General features: G+C 34.8%; 3 protein-coding genes across 3 annotated transcripts; 2 read left to right on the plus strand and 1 right to left on the minus strand.

Annotated features, from left to right (window-relative positions):
- Positions 1-2,658: 2,658 nt before the first annotated feature.
- Positions 2,659-4,471, minus strand: LOC129884743 (gibberellin 20-oxidase-like protein). Its single transcript, XM_055959028.1, has 2 exons — positions 3,693-4,471; positions 2,659-3,614 (listed from the first exon to the last, which is right to left on the minus strand). The coding sequence occupies exons 1-2, from the start codon at positions 4,049-4,051 to the stop codon at positions 3,008-3,010; spliced, it is 966 nt and encodes a 321-aa protein (XP_055815003.1). The 5' UTR covers positions 4,052-4,471; the 3' UTR covers positions 2,659-3,007.
- Positions 4,472-8,724: 4,253 nt separating this feature from the next.
- Positions 8,725-9,282, plus strand: LOC129884036 (pentatricopeptide repeat-containing protein At2g33680-like). The gene has a single exon (XM_055958412.1). The coding sequence runs from the start codon at positions 8,725-8,727 to the stop codon at positions 9,280-9,282; it is 558 nt and encodes a 185-aa protein (XP_055814387.1).
- Positions 9,283-9,336: 54 nt separating this feature from the next.
- On the plus strand, positions 9,337-10,341 carry LOC129884037 (pentatricopeptide repeat-containing protein At2g33680-like). Its single transcript, XM_055958413.1, has one exon. The coding sequence runs from the start codon at positions 9,337-9,339 to the stop codon at positions 10,339-10,341; it is 1,005 nt and encodes a 334-aa protein (XP_055814388.1).
- Positions 10,342-13,104: the final 2,763 nt, after the last annotated feature.

Genomic DNA, 13,104 nt, shown 5'->3' on the forward strand with positions numbered 1-13,104 from the left:
TGGATGGTTTCAGAAGAGGTAGGGGTAGACCGAAGAAATATTAGGGAGAGGTGATTAGACAGGATATGGCACAACTACAACTTACCGAGGATATGACCTTAGATAGGAGGGTGTGGAGGACCCACATTAGGGTAGAAGACTAGTTCATAGTCTCGTCATTCTTCCTTATTAGCAGGCGTATTAACCCACTATAATCCCGATGTTTGATGTTTGTTATAATCTATTACTTCCACTACCTTCTCTACTTTGATTGCTCTATCTTATTTGGGTTGCTTTCTATACTTGCTTTTCCATATCGCTTTGAACTTCTTATTCTTCTCTGACTTCTTTTTTGATTTTACTAAGCCGAGGGTCTTTCGGAAACAGCCGTCCTACCTTGGTAGGAGTCAGGTCTGCGTACACATTACCCTCCCCAGACCCCACGTTGTGGAATTTCACTGGATCGTTGTTGTTGTTGCAGCAAATTGCAATCCGTGTTTTGCAGCATTAGATGACCTCTACAATGCAACAGATTCCTCATCTAATTAGTAATAATCTTTAGTTTTGATTATTTACACTTTGCATATACTAGCAATAACCGGAGAAATAGATGTTCATTTTTACTGGAGAAAAGCATAAGTGCTTGGCCAAAGCCGAACAATATTTTAATATGTAAAGAGTCAAATTGACCTGGGCCAAACGCAGCCTAATAACATTAAGTTCATTTAAATTCAATATTTTGACGTGGAGTATTTATGTGTAAGAATTCATTGAAATTGCAATAATAATAATAAGTCTAAGCTATGATTTCATAATTTTCATAAGTTCAATGCTAATAACCTTAAAGGTTGAACCCATAGAGCTCAAATCCCAAATTTGCATCCAACGTTAGTGCACTCACTCCTACACACCCTAAGGTGTCGGTAGGATGAAAAAAACATAATTCTCACACATATCGTATGAACCAACTGTTTGTGAGGTGAAAATTAACAAGTAAAAAGTATAGCATTGAGAAAACAAAATGGTTGTTACAAGTAAGAACATAAATGTGCTTGTCTATTCCAACTGGATCCTAACATGGACATTCTCCAGCATTACTTTGCCCATCCTTCCAATAATTCCCTACTTGAAAATATAGTGTCTTCCTCTAGATTTTAGACTTCCATTATGATTGGCATTACAATAACCACACAAACACATCCCTTATTATAATGGTCAAAAACACATCTAAACTATCACTTCTTCATGAGTTTCATACTTCAACTATTTATTGTTTACTTTACCTATCTAAACTATCGCTCCCTTTTGTATTAAAACACACCTCGATGCTGCTCAACATTGAGATGTGTTTTAATACAAAAAGAATGATAGTTTACGTAGGTAAATGAGAATAATGGCTAGTTGAAGTACGAAACTGACAAAAAGATAATAAGTTAGGTGTGTTTTTGACCATTAATTTTTTATTTAAAGAAACATCATTTTTGCAACAAAAAAAGGATCTATCAAAAATGTCTTGGTATAGCAGATACATGGATTTAAACTGCATCAAAGTATTGTTGCAGTTCCAAAATCAGAAAACAATTTCTCTGTATCACATATATATCCTCCTTTTTCTGCTTAGTCTTTTGGAGAAAAGACATCTGACAGCGTGCCAAATCTAAGGGGTAGCCAAATTGGTTCCACACACCTTTTGGGAACACCAATAGTTCCTTATGTATCCCAAAAACATAAATAAAAAGAAAGGTAAAGCCCACAAAAGTCCAGCCAAAGAAAGAAAGCAATCAATGGTGATTTTTGTATTTGAATTAATTAGGATACCTAAGTGGCTAAGCAAACCCATGTGAGAAACAATCATCACCCTATTAAACTAAACAACTTGATTAAAGTAACTTTTTGGACAGTTGACTGGTGACAAATTGATCATTCTAGTTGGAGTATTTTATTAACAATGTGCTGACCATAACAAAATAGTACACAGCTTTATGGCTTCATTATTACTATAATAGTAATGCAATTACATCTTGTTAGCATAAATAGTATTAAGATAAACAAAATCTAGTTTACTTTCTAGATCCCCTGACGATTCGTCGAATCGACACAGTTAATCCACTATTAAAAGCATATTATATGACTTTTTCTAGAATGCTTATACAGTATTTACAACTAGATGACAAAATATTACAGGTTGTGTTCTAAGTTGCAGTAAAGGTTCTTTTTCTTTCTGGTGCAAAACAGATAGATGTTTATACAGTGTGAACTTACCACTAGAGGACAAAGTTCCAAATGGTAGAATGACAACCAACTTTTTGAAAGATGATTGATTCATTCTTTATATCCCATCAGCAAAAAGAAAAGCATTAGGTAGGATTTGCTTACTTTTTCTGGATCTCCATGAGCTCTTTCGGGCGGCCAGAGGTAGGTGGAGCCTATATTTAATGAGTCCAACTGAAATCCAGTATTTTCCTAAACAGAACAAATAGATATATATATGTACATATTGTATATATATATGAGTGTGCGTGAGAGAAAATCACAAAAATCTCAACAAATAAGAAACTCTGAAGCCATAATTTCGAAAGTACAATGAGTCACCTTTCAAGTTTCAATCCTGGATAGGCATGAGAGTATGGTTTGACCATCTCTCTTCAGGGACAGCTCTTTAAGGAAATTAACTGATCATTTATTCTGCTTCTAGAATATGCCCTTTGCATATGTAGATAATTAATAAAACCAAACATGCTAAATGGGCAAACATAATAGAAACATGAGTTGGAAGTTGGACTTCCAACTATACATGCATTCAGTTATTAGCTATGTCAAGTCAAAGCCTTTCTGGATACATCTTCTTATCATTCACTGAATGCACTTACAAGTAACTTGCAACCAATATCATCAAATAACAAGACATAATATTATATTAAAAAACTCACACACAAACAGAACTCCTAGATACCTATGTTGCAATGATGGAACATGAGGAGATGTACAAGCTTATAAACTAACTACTCAAAGAATGACAACCATGCTTCTACTTTAACTTGGATCCAATCCCAACAAAATCTTTAACTGTAAAGCCAACTTTATCAAATTTACCTTTCTCATTGTTCACTCTAAACTTTAAATAGTCAGAGCAAACGAATGGCTTGTAGATTCTTAAATTTTCTTCACCAACTACTTCATCAGGCGCCAAGATCACCTTCTCATCCTCAAAGCACCAGAAGAAAACTAAAGAAAAGCGGTTCACCGGCTTCTTCAGAACGACACGGTGCTCAGAGGATCTTAGCTTGTCATTGCTCCAAGCTTGCAGCATGTCACCAATATTTACAACAAGAGTGTCTTCACATGGCAAAATATCCACCCACTGCCCGTCCTTTGATCTTACTTGGAGGCCACCTAATTCATTTTGATAGACAACTGTTATGCAGCTCATATCGGTGTGCATACCAAGACCTTCAACTTCCTGCTCTAAACTATCCGGGGGCGAGTAGTTATTTATCCTCAAGTATCCATGGCAATTACCAAATTCTGAGATATAATACTTCATACCAAGTTCTTCTCCCAAGCTCATCAAGACAGTTTTCTGGATGACTTTCGCTAACTCTGTCATTTTGCCTCCATATTCTTGCAGTATCTCACTAAGAAGGAATACCATTTATCAGAGAATTATATCAACCTTAGAGACATTAGAGAAAAGAGAATCTAAATGTTATTACCTGAATTCTGTATTCCCTTCACCAGCAAGGGTATCTGCAGAACCCTTAGCAGAGTCAGAGAAGTCTGGTCCAGATACTTTAAGGCTTTCAAAGAATGGAGATGCAATGAAATGAGGAGTATAAGTTTTCAGCGACGAGTACGGACCTGCTTTTAGTTTGGTCTCAGAAGGCAGGTCGAAGAGGTGTTTGGAGAGGCAATTAATTTTTCTGTAAAGATCATTGGAGATACCATGATTGATAACATGAAAGAAGCCCCATTCTTTGCAGGCAGCAGCAAGAGAAGATAGAGTAGATGAGTTTGATGGTTGGGAGATGTCCAAAACAGGAAGTTGCAATGGTGATTGGGATTCAGGAATCATTTTTTAGAAGGTGCTAAATATGTTGCTTGGTTAATCAAACCTTTAAAAGGACATGTAACTCTTCATTAAAGTTAAATTTCAGAAAAGAGTTTCTTTCTAGTAGTTAAATTATTTATCTCATATATACATACATGCATGCAACAACACATATTTCAACTTTTTAACTTCCATTTGGTGGAATATATTATGCAAGGGGATGTGACAACCGTGGCATCCTTTTTCAGCCTCAATTAAAAAGTACGTTCACAGCTGATTGGCAAAATGATACTTAGGCCATATAACAGATGTTCCTGTGCTTGAAGGATTACTTTGCATATTTGTGAAATTCACTTCTTAAGTATTGATAGCTTTTAAAGTTTAATCCTAAGATTTTGGTACTTGTTGCAGCAACAAGCAAGTTATGTTTGAATTCATGGTCAATCCACAGTTCAACTTATCAACACAAAAATTAAAAATGATTAGTTGTTGGTTCAGTATTTATTTATTTTGATAACCGAGAAATCCATATGTGGCTCACCCTTTGGACCAACCATTGCCTTCTAAATTCAGTGGATAATGGGCCCGCCCCTCTACCCTTCTCCACTTAAATACCAGGCTTCGCTTTGCATTGTGTGGGGCTTGAACCTGTGACCTAAGCCACAAATCCTCCACCCTTTGCCACTTGAGCTAGGCCCTGGGGGCTTGTTGGTTCATTATTTCAAGCAAGTTATGCTTGAATTCATGGTCAATCCACAGTTCAACTTACATTAGCTTTTAACAGAGATACATAGAAACAACTTCATCTATGCATGTTTCACAAATGACAGAGACTAAAAGGTTATCTTATCCCATTTAAACATGTTTGTCTTGGATGTTTTGGAATAGACAAATTAGGAACTGTGTATTATAGGACTACTGCATGTACTTCTACTACTTGGTAGATAATATGTTACTCTTTTGAGATTAAAAAAAAAACACTCTTGATCTGTCAAATAAAAACATGAGTTGTTAGCGTGACAGAGTTCAGTAACTGTTAAATTCAAGGTCAACACTAAGCTTCACTCTGAAGCACTGGAAAAATGTTGACCACGATTTCTAACGCTTTTCAAAAACCATTTGCTTGCAACGCTTTGAGTGGACAAATAATTACGGCCACTAGATCCTTCATACTCTTACTAAAGTACACTTAAGACTCAACCAATCTTGAAAGTGGAGTGGACAACTGGCATACCTTGAATCTAGCCTGCAAATTAGTAAGTCCATCAATCTGTAGTGGAATAGTCTCACCAGCCCGTACCTCCTATTTGCTTAGGTAGTTCTAGTTACAAGAATTCTATGAGTAATAGTACTTTCTGATTGTTTTAGGGATAGCACCACTAAAGAAGAGAACACCAAATATTTTCTACAGTGTTATTGCTTCGTTAAAGCAAGCTCTTGCTTTTTCTACCTCTCTTTGTATCCCATTTTCCTTTCATGTTCTTAGTAGCAAACTTGAATATAAAGTGAAATCTTTTATAACTTTCAGCAGCTATTAATTATAAACAAACAATCATCACACTCATAGTATCTGGTCAAAACCAGGTATCCAATTAGAGAAGAAACTTTGAAATCCACTTAGTTGACCCATAGAAAACAAAACTTATGCAGAAGAAATTCAAATTGATTCCTTAAAAGTATATACCAGGAAAAAGACAGGCGTATGAAACATCCAGATCGATCAGATTGGGTTCTAATTCTAAGAACACGGGCGGCGCCAGAATCAATCAAAAAGCTTATTGAAATTGAAGGGAACTAAGATGATTAACTTAGCTAGCATTCTGGGAGAATCTAATCATTTAGTCTGTTCACAGCTATCCTATAAGAAATTATGGAAGGGATAAACATATATATATTCTTGAAATCATTAGTAGATCAAGGAACAATTTTAACTACTTGTAGAATTGCACTTGTGAGATTTCAAGGGCAGCCTAATTTGAGCTCATGAGGAGCTAGAATATACCTGCAATGCTAAGCTAGTTCTTAGAAAATTTTAGCGACATCCACCATTTGTAAATGCATGCATAAGCATTTAACCTTGATTAGGAAAGAAGAGAAATGATTGTACTAATTGTGTTTAAGATATTAGAATACTGAATACCCTCTGGTCCCTTCTTTCCACTCCTAAAAAGGGGAAGATGTTTATAAGATTATGTATGATAGGAAATAAGTTGAAATGTTATAAGGTAACAATAACTGGCGTCACTTTGTAGTAAATACGCCTCATCCTATAGTCATCAAAGAATAGCTTTGGCTCTGTACGTACTCCTCCAAATTCCGTAACCAAAATACAATCTAAACAAACCAACATCTAAAAATATAAAGAAGCTAACAATACATGCTTCAGTTTAACAATGGTACACCAGGTTTCAAGTGTACTCTAATACAAGCCATATCCGCCTCAAATATCATTATCTTTGAAGAACACAAGAACAAAAAATCTGTTCAAACACCAGACTCTCAGAAACCAATGTTTAAAAACCATTTATGCATTCAATATCATAGGTGAAATTTCCAGTTGCAAATACAATGGTCATAGGAGAGGGCATGGATGATATTGTATAATGGCATCCAGTTTATCAACTGAAATGTTATGGTTTTAATGATAAAGGAGCTGATGTAAGAAAGGAAGCTAATGATTAATCTTTTGCTGAGTCCTGACAGAATTTGTTACTTGTAGGGACCAAACAAATATGCAATTCTTGGCCAATCCTTTTTCTTTCTAAAATAAGCAGTGTTAGGTATTGTGGCAGACAAATTTGGTCCCTCAAAAGGCACCCAATAAAGTTTACAGTATCTAGACTAAAATCCATGAGACTCATAATTAGTGAGAGTTCTAGGTTAAGCAGAAATCACAGGATATACTACGAGGTTGATGTATGATTTAAAGATATTGGTTGCATCTCTAAATATTAAATTCGAGTTCGAGGCATGGGTTCACATGCATCCAACTAACATGCTTTACAATTTTTTATATATTCATGCATATATATAGTTCGAGTCGAGGTGGTGGTGGTTGAACTTGCATCCACAACTTACATATATGTAGGATCTGCCTCTGACTGAAGCCACAGAATCAGCTGAAATGCATGCTAGACGAAAAATCACCGAGAAAACTGATGCAGCCATGACTTCTCTCGCAAGGTTTACAAATTTATGGATTGCATACACATAGATGCCACAATTTATGCCTACACGGGAAATGGAAGATTTGAGACATAACCTCATAGTCACCTTACAAGGGACCCCTGAAAACTTTGCAATTAGGGTCCACTTCTCATTTGGTTTTTGGTCAGCTGGCAGCAGCAGTCTACTTGATGTGACACAAAAGATTTTAACATGTAGAGCTACTGCTGAGATTGTGCTTTTATGATCATTGAACCATCTCTGGAAAAAAAAGAGAATTTTATAAATTATGATAAAAGAGAATCTACTACTGCAGTAAATGATCAAAATTACTCGAATTATTAATGAAAACTCATAATCAGGACTCAATCTTACAAAATAAAGTAGATAAACTTAACTAGGAAAGCCCCACTGTACAACTGAGAAGGACAGCTGAAATAACTTGTTTGGATGATTGTTACCTAATAGTATCATATCGTTTAGTTATTTTAAAAATAGTGTTTGTTTCGATCTTTATTAAAACTTTTTTTTTACTGTTAAATTCATCCTCAAGCCCCATAAAATGGTGTGCTCGCATCATTACCTTTTTTTCCTTCTTATTTTGCCTTTGATTATAAGTTAATAATCTTAATTTATCTAGATAACTCTGTCTTGCACCCCACTTTTCTTTATGTAACAACGAGAAATAATACGGTCTATCCCAATGTATTTTTCAAAACAATACAATACAATACATAAAATACGATATGTTATAACCAATATGACTTGGATTAAAGGATAAAACTGCCACTTACATAATACCAACAGGACCCAAAACTGTTTCTCTTCTCTTTTCTCCTTTCGGGATCAGCTTGAACGAATCTGCATCAATCCCTCTCTTTATTCTCATCAGATACGTAGGCGAATAGTAAATGAATTCAATTGGTGAATCCATACAAGGTGTTTGTTAAAATGTCAAGGAGACGTTACTCGTCTAAAATATCCAGTTTGGTGAGGGAAAATAATCAATAGTGAAAATGGAACGGAATACAAGGAAATTAACACGTTTCAGATTAATAATGGTTACCCCAATAAATACATGTTTGAAATAGTCATAAGTAAAAGTGAAAAAAATTATTTTTGAAATAGGGGACAACTAAAATTGAAAGAAAGATTAATTCTATTTTTATTTTTTTAATAATTGTGATGTCCGAGCCATCTTGTTCATAGTTCAACTAATTCCACCTATACTCGCGAGTCGCCACCTCTCACCACCAAGTATCAGGTATGAGAAATCACCTAGTGTTTCTTTTTATGTTTTAGCTAAGGACTAATTAAGGGATAAAAAGCCCAGCACTGTTTTCTTTTTCTCTTCTTTTTGCCTTGTGGTTCGTCACCTTAGACACTTCTGCTATGCCAATATGCATAAATTCCTCTTTTTACATCTAGCACACGTGTTTATGCAGTATAATCCAAGTTGTATGAGCTCTGTTTTGGCACGGGCTAAATGATTTCAATTGATGAAAATACATGCATACAAGATGTTTGCTAAAATGTCAAAGAGACGTTACTCCTCAAGAATTTTATTAACTTCTTTTTTCGTGGACCCAAATAAGTTTGCTGAAAAACAAAATGTGAAGGCATGGACATCACAGATATCCAGTTTGGTAAGGGAAAACCAATCCATAGAAGCCATCAATTTGTTCAAAACAATGCTAAAAGGTGAACACAAACCCAATTATGTTACAGTTTTAAGCGTTATAAAAGCTGCCGAAAAATGGCAGCCTATGGTGAGAGGAATTCATGGGTTTACTATCAAAATGGGATTTGAATTTGAACTACCCGTTGTGACGGCTCTTGTTGGTGTTTACTCTATTTGGGATATGGATACTGCATGGCAATTGTTTAATCACACAAAGAGAAAAGATGTAATTTTGTGGAGTGCAATGGCTTCAGCTTGTGTCAAGAGTGGAGAGTACGTCGAGGCTATTGAGATTTTCCGGAAAATGCAATTTTGTGGTGTGGAACCAAATTATGTTAGCATTGTGGGGATAGTCCCTGCTTGTTCCAATCTTGGTGCTATAAGAGTTGGAAAAGAAATTCATTTTTAGTCAATAAAAGTTTCGTCTTTATCTCATGTTAATATCCAAAATTCCCTTGTGGATATGTATGCTAAATGTGGGAGTTTGAAGTCTTCCATTACTGTTTTTCGTGGAATAGAGAAGAAGGATCTTGTTTCGTGGAGGACTATGATTCATGGATGCGTAGAAAATGATTGTTTTAATGAAGCTTTGAGTTTGTTGTCTGAGATGAGGTATTGTCGCTTTGAGCCGGATGAGGGTGTTATTCGTGAATTGATTGGAGCAGTGTCACAACTGCATGAGATTAAAATTGGACAGTGTTTCCACAGCTTTGTGCTCAAGCAGGGATATCTAGGATGTGTTTCGGTAGTGACTGCTCTTCTTCACATGTATGGTGGTTTTGGTGATATTGAGTCGGCTGGGAGCCTGTTTGATCCCCTGAAATCAAAGGATCTTATTGCCTGGAGTACCATGATTGCAGAATATTCCCAAAGTGAGTGTCCTAGTAATGCGCTTGATATATATCAACAGATGCAATCAGCAAATGAGAAGCCTAATGAGATCATCTATGTTAGTTTAATACAGGCTTGTTCTTCGATGGCTGCTGAAGTGATTGGAGAAGGGATACACGCACAAGTGATAAAATCGGGAAATTCATCCAATGCATTTTTGATAACCTCACTTATTGACATGTATTGCAGATTTGGACGCATAAGCCAAGGAGAGGCAATTTTCAGTGAATGTCCTAACGAAGATCTTATCTGTTGGAGCTCAATGATCAATGGTTATGGAATTAATGGGCATGGAAATGAGGCTCTTCAGTGTTTCTTAGACATGTTAAACTCTGGGATTAAACCAAATGATGTTGTTTTCGTTTCTGTTCTATCTACATGCAGTCATTGTGGTTTTGAATATGAGGGGTGGAACTGGTTTCATGCTATAGAAGAGAGATTCGGTGTTACTCCAAAACTTGTACATTATGCATGCATGGTTGATATGCTTAGTCGTCAAGGCAATATAGAAGAAGCTTTTGAATTTGTCAACAACATGCCTATAGAGCATATGGAGAACTCTGCTTGCTGGTTGTAGAAAGATTCGTGTATCAGCTGAAATCTCTGAGATTGTTTCCAAACAGCTTATTGCTTTAGACCAAGAAAATACCAGCTATTTTGAGATTCTATCTAACTAATACGCAGAGCAGGGCAAATGGAATGATGTCAAACAATTGAGGCAACTCATGGATGCGAAGAATTTGAAGAAAGAGATGGGTTATAGCTTAATTGAAACCAGTGTCTAGAAAGGTACAAAAAATAAACAGATGGTGTTTGAGTACGTTATCTACTTGGAAACCCAGACAATCTCAATAATTTAATCTTTATGTGCTGAAGTGAGATTTTACCTTTAGAGACACTTGAACTACCTTGCTCTTCACTGGGTACGTGACAAGATAACAATGTCCAATACAGAAGTATGACGTGCCAAATTGGTAGTATTCTACTAAAGATTTAGTTATATAATATAGACCAATACTGTAAGGGTCTGAATGCTTCGTTAACTCTGAATGACAGCTACAGTTTAGGAGGAATTTTAATTGACTTAATTTGATGTTTGTCAACTCTTAACAATTGTTGGAACCTATTACTCTTGATATCAACAAGCAAAATATGGATGTTTCCAGTCAAGAACAGTTAGTACTTTACTACAAAAGAAAGCAGGTCACTGGGACTTGGCCTTGGAAGATGTTAGAAGACTAAAGCACCAACAAAGGTGGCTTGGTTTGGATGAACAGATCACAAATTATTGGTTATTCCATGTGCAGTAGAGTCTATCTTTGTGAAGAAGGGCAAGAAACCACTGACCTCGTGTTTCTATGTTGCATATTTACAAAGTAAGCCTGGGATGTTTTTTCGAATTAATATTTGTGGGGTGCATTGGATGATGCCAAAATCTTTTATACATCTCCTGAGTTGAAGTTCAACTCAGATATTAGTAGAAACTGCCGTATCATTGTCCAATTGGCTTGCGGGACTTGATAGTTGCGGGGTTTGAGACTTTCATAACATATCACTCCCTCTACATATATTGGATGTCAAAGACAACTTGTATGTCTTAATGTTAAGGATAGGGGATGTCTAGGTCAGTTATAAGATTTAGCTGTAGAGACCAATATGTGTCTCTGTATATGTTGAGATTAATAATTTGTTTGCTCAAGAGAGAACAGTATTCAGCTTATAGAACAGTTTACAGAGTAGAACTTCTCTCTTCACCCAAAAGAAGAAAATGCAATTTCCAAATATGAATATGCACTTCCTCAATTAATTTTTATGCGTATTTTAAATATTTTTTAGAACTTAGGGGTATAAATCATATTTCTTGAAATAGTCAAATATCCTTGGAAAAATTTATGGTCAAACGCATGGTGAAAAATAACTTGCCAAAAATATTTGAAAATTTGGAGCCGCTAGTTTTAAGTATCTTTGAAACTCTAAACTTTTGCCTCTGAAATTTACAAGCATTACCTAAACAGTACTACTAGTACTTGATCAATAATAAGACTAGTAAAATAAGTAACAATTTGAATCTCAACTTACAGACTCAAACTAGACAGAAAATCTATTCAATCTTGTTCTTCACTTTAAATACTTCATGATTCCATGAACAACTCCTTGCTTTGATGAATATTACATGCCTGATAGAGACTTCTGTAAGGACTATGGATAACTATAAAAAATTAATACGAACATAATTTCTTATAATAATCAATCAGACAAATTTTACTGCAAGTCAAAGTTTGTCCAAATTATTTATTTCTCCAAGCGAATATTTTGCATGCGACCCAATACCATCACTTATTATTAAAAAAAAAAAGGAAAGATATTTTACGTAGTTGTTGTAAAACAAAAATTAGATTGAAATATCTCCCCTAGTACAAGAGGTTTTGGTTTTAGAATACTTTTTTCCTGTGGATTACACTAATCAATCGAGTTTATTTCTCGGATGATTATCAAATATACAATTAAATTATAAAGTTATCTTTTATCACTAAAAGTTATTTTAACTTATAAATAATCTCTTACAAGATAAGTATAGTGATACGGAAAAAGGAGGATGGAAAATATACATGAATTTCTTCAGAAAAATATTTAATTCGAACTTCAAATATAAGAAACCTTTTTTTTTTTTCTCTTCTTTGTTTATTGTTGTCAACAATTCCATTATGGTTCATGTTTTTGCACATACGAGTCATTCGACTGAACCTCAATATAATATTAGCAAATAGTCAGAGATTATAGATGTGTTCATATTTTTTATTTTTCTCATGTTTGTTTGGTCAAAAAAATTTATAATTTTTTTTAAAAAACACATAAATTTCTTTAAAGTGAAGAAAATAAGCTTCACAAGTACACTACTTGCTTCACCCTCTGATCCATCCCTATTTCTCACTCCCGACCTCTCATAATATTTGTCTAGATTATATATAAATATTTTTTGAATAATATTTTTCTTTCGTAACAACCACACCCTATGTGTCACATGAGATTTAGGAGAAAATAAGAGTTGCAAGCACGTCTTCCACTAACTTATAACTTCTTCGTTAGAGAATGATTCATCTCCTTTTACTCCTATATTTTTATACTCTTTTCTTCAATTCCTCCATAATATAATTATATACTATATGATTTATTAAATTATATATTCACATGCCTCATTGTTTAAACTCCCGACCATAGTAACTACCCTATTATTTATATATTATATATATTAAAAATAAGCATTGTCTTGGGAATTCATACTTTCTTCTTTTCTTTTTTCTATTCTCATTATTATTAGTTTTTAGTGTTTTTTTTTCTG

This window comes from Solanum dulcamara, chromosome 4 (assembly GCF_947179165.1).
Source record: "Solanum dulcamara chromosome 4, daSolDulc1.2, whole genome shotgun sequence".
Taxonomy (NCBI): domain Eukaryota; kingdom Viridiplantae; phylum Streptophyta; class Magnoliopsida; order Solanales; family Solanaceae; genus Solanum; species Solanum dulcamara.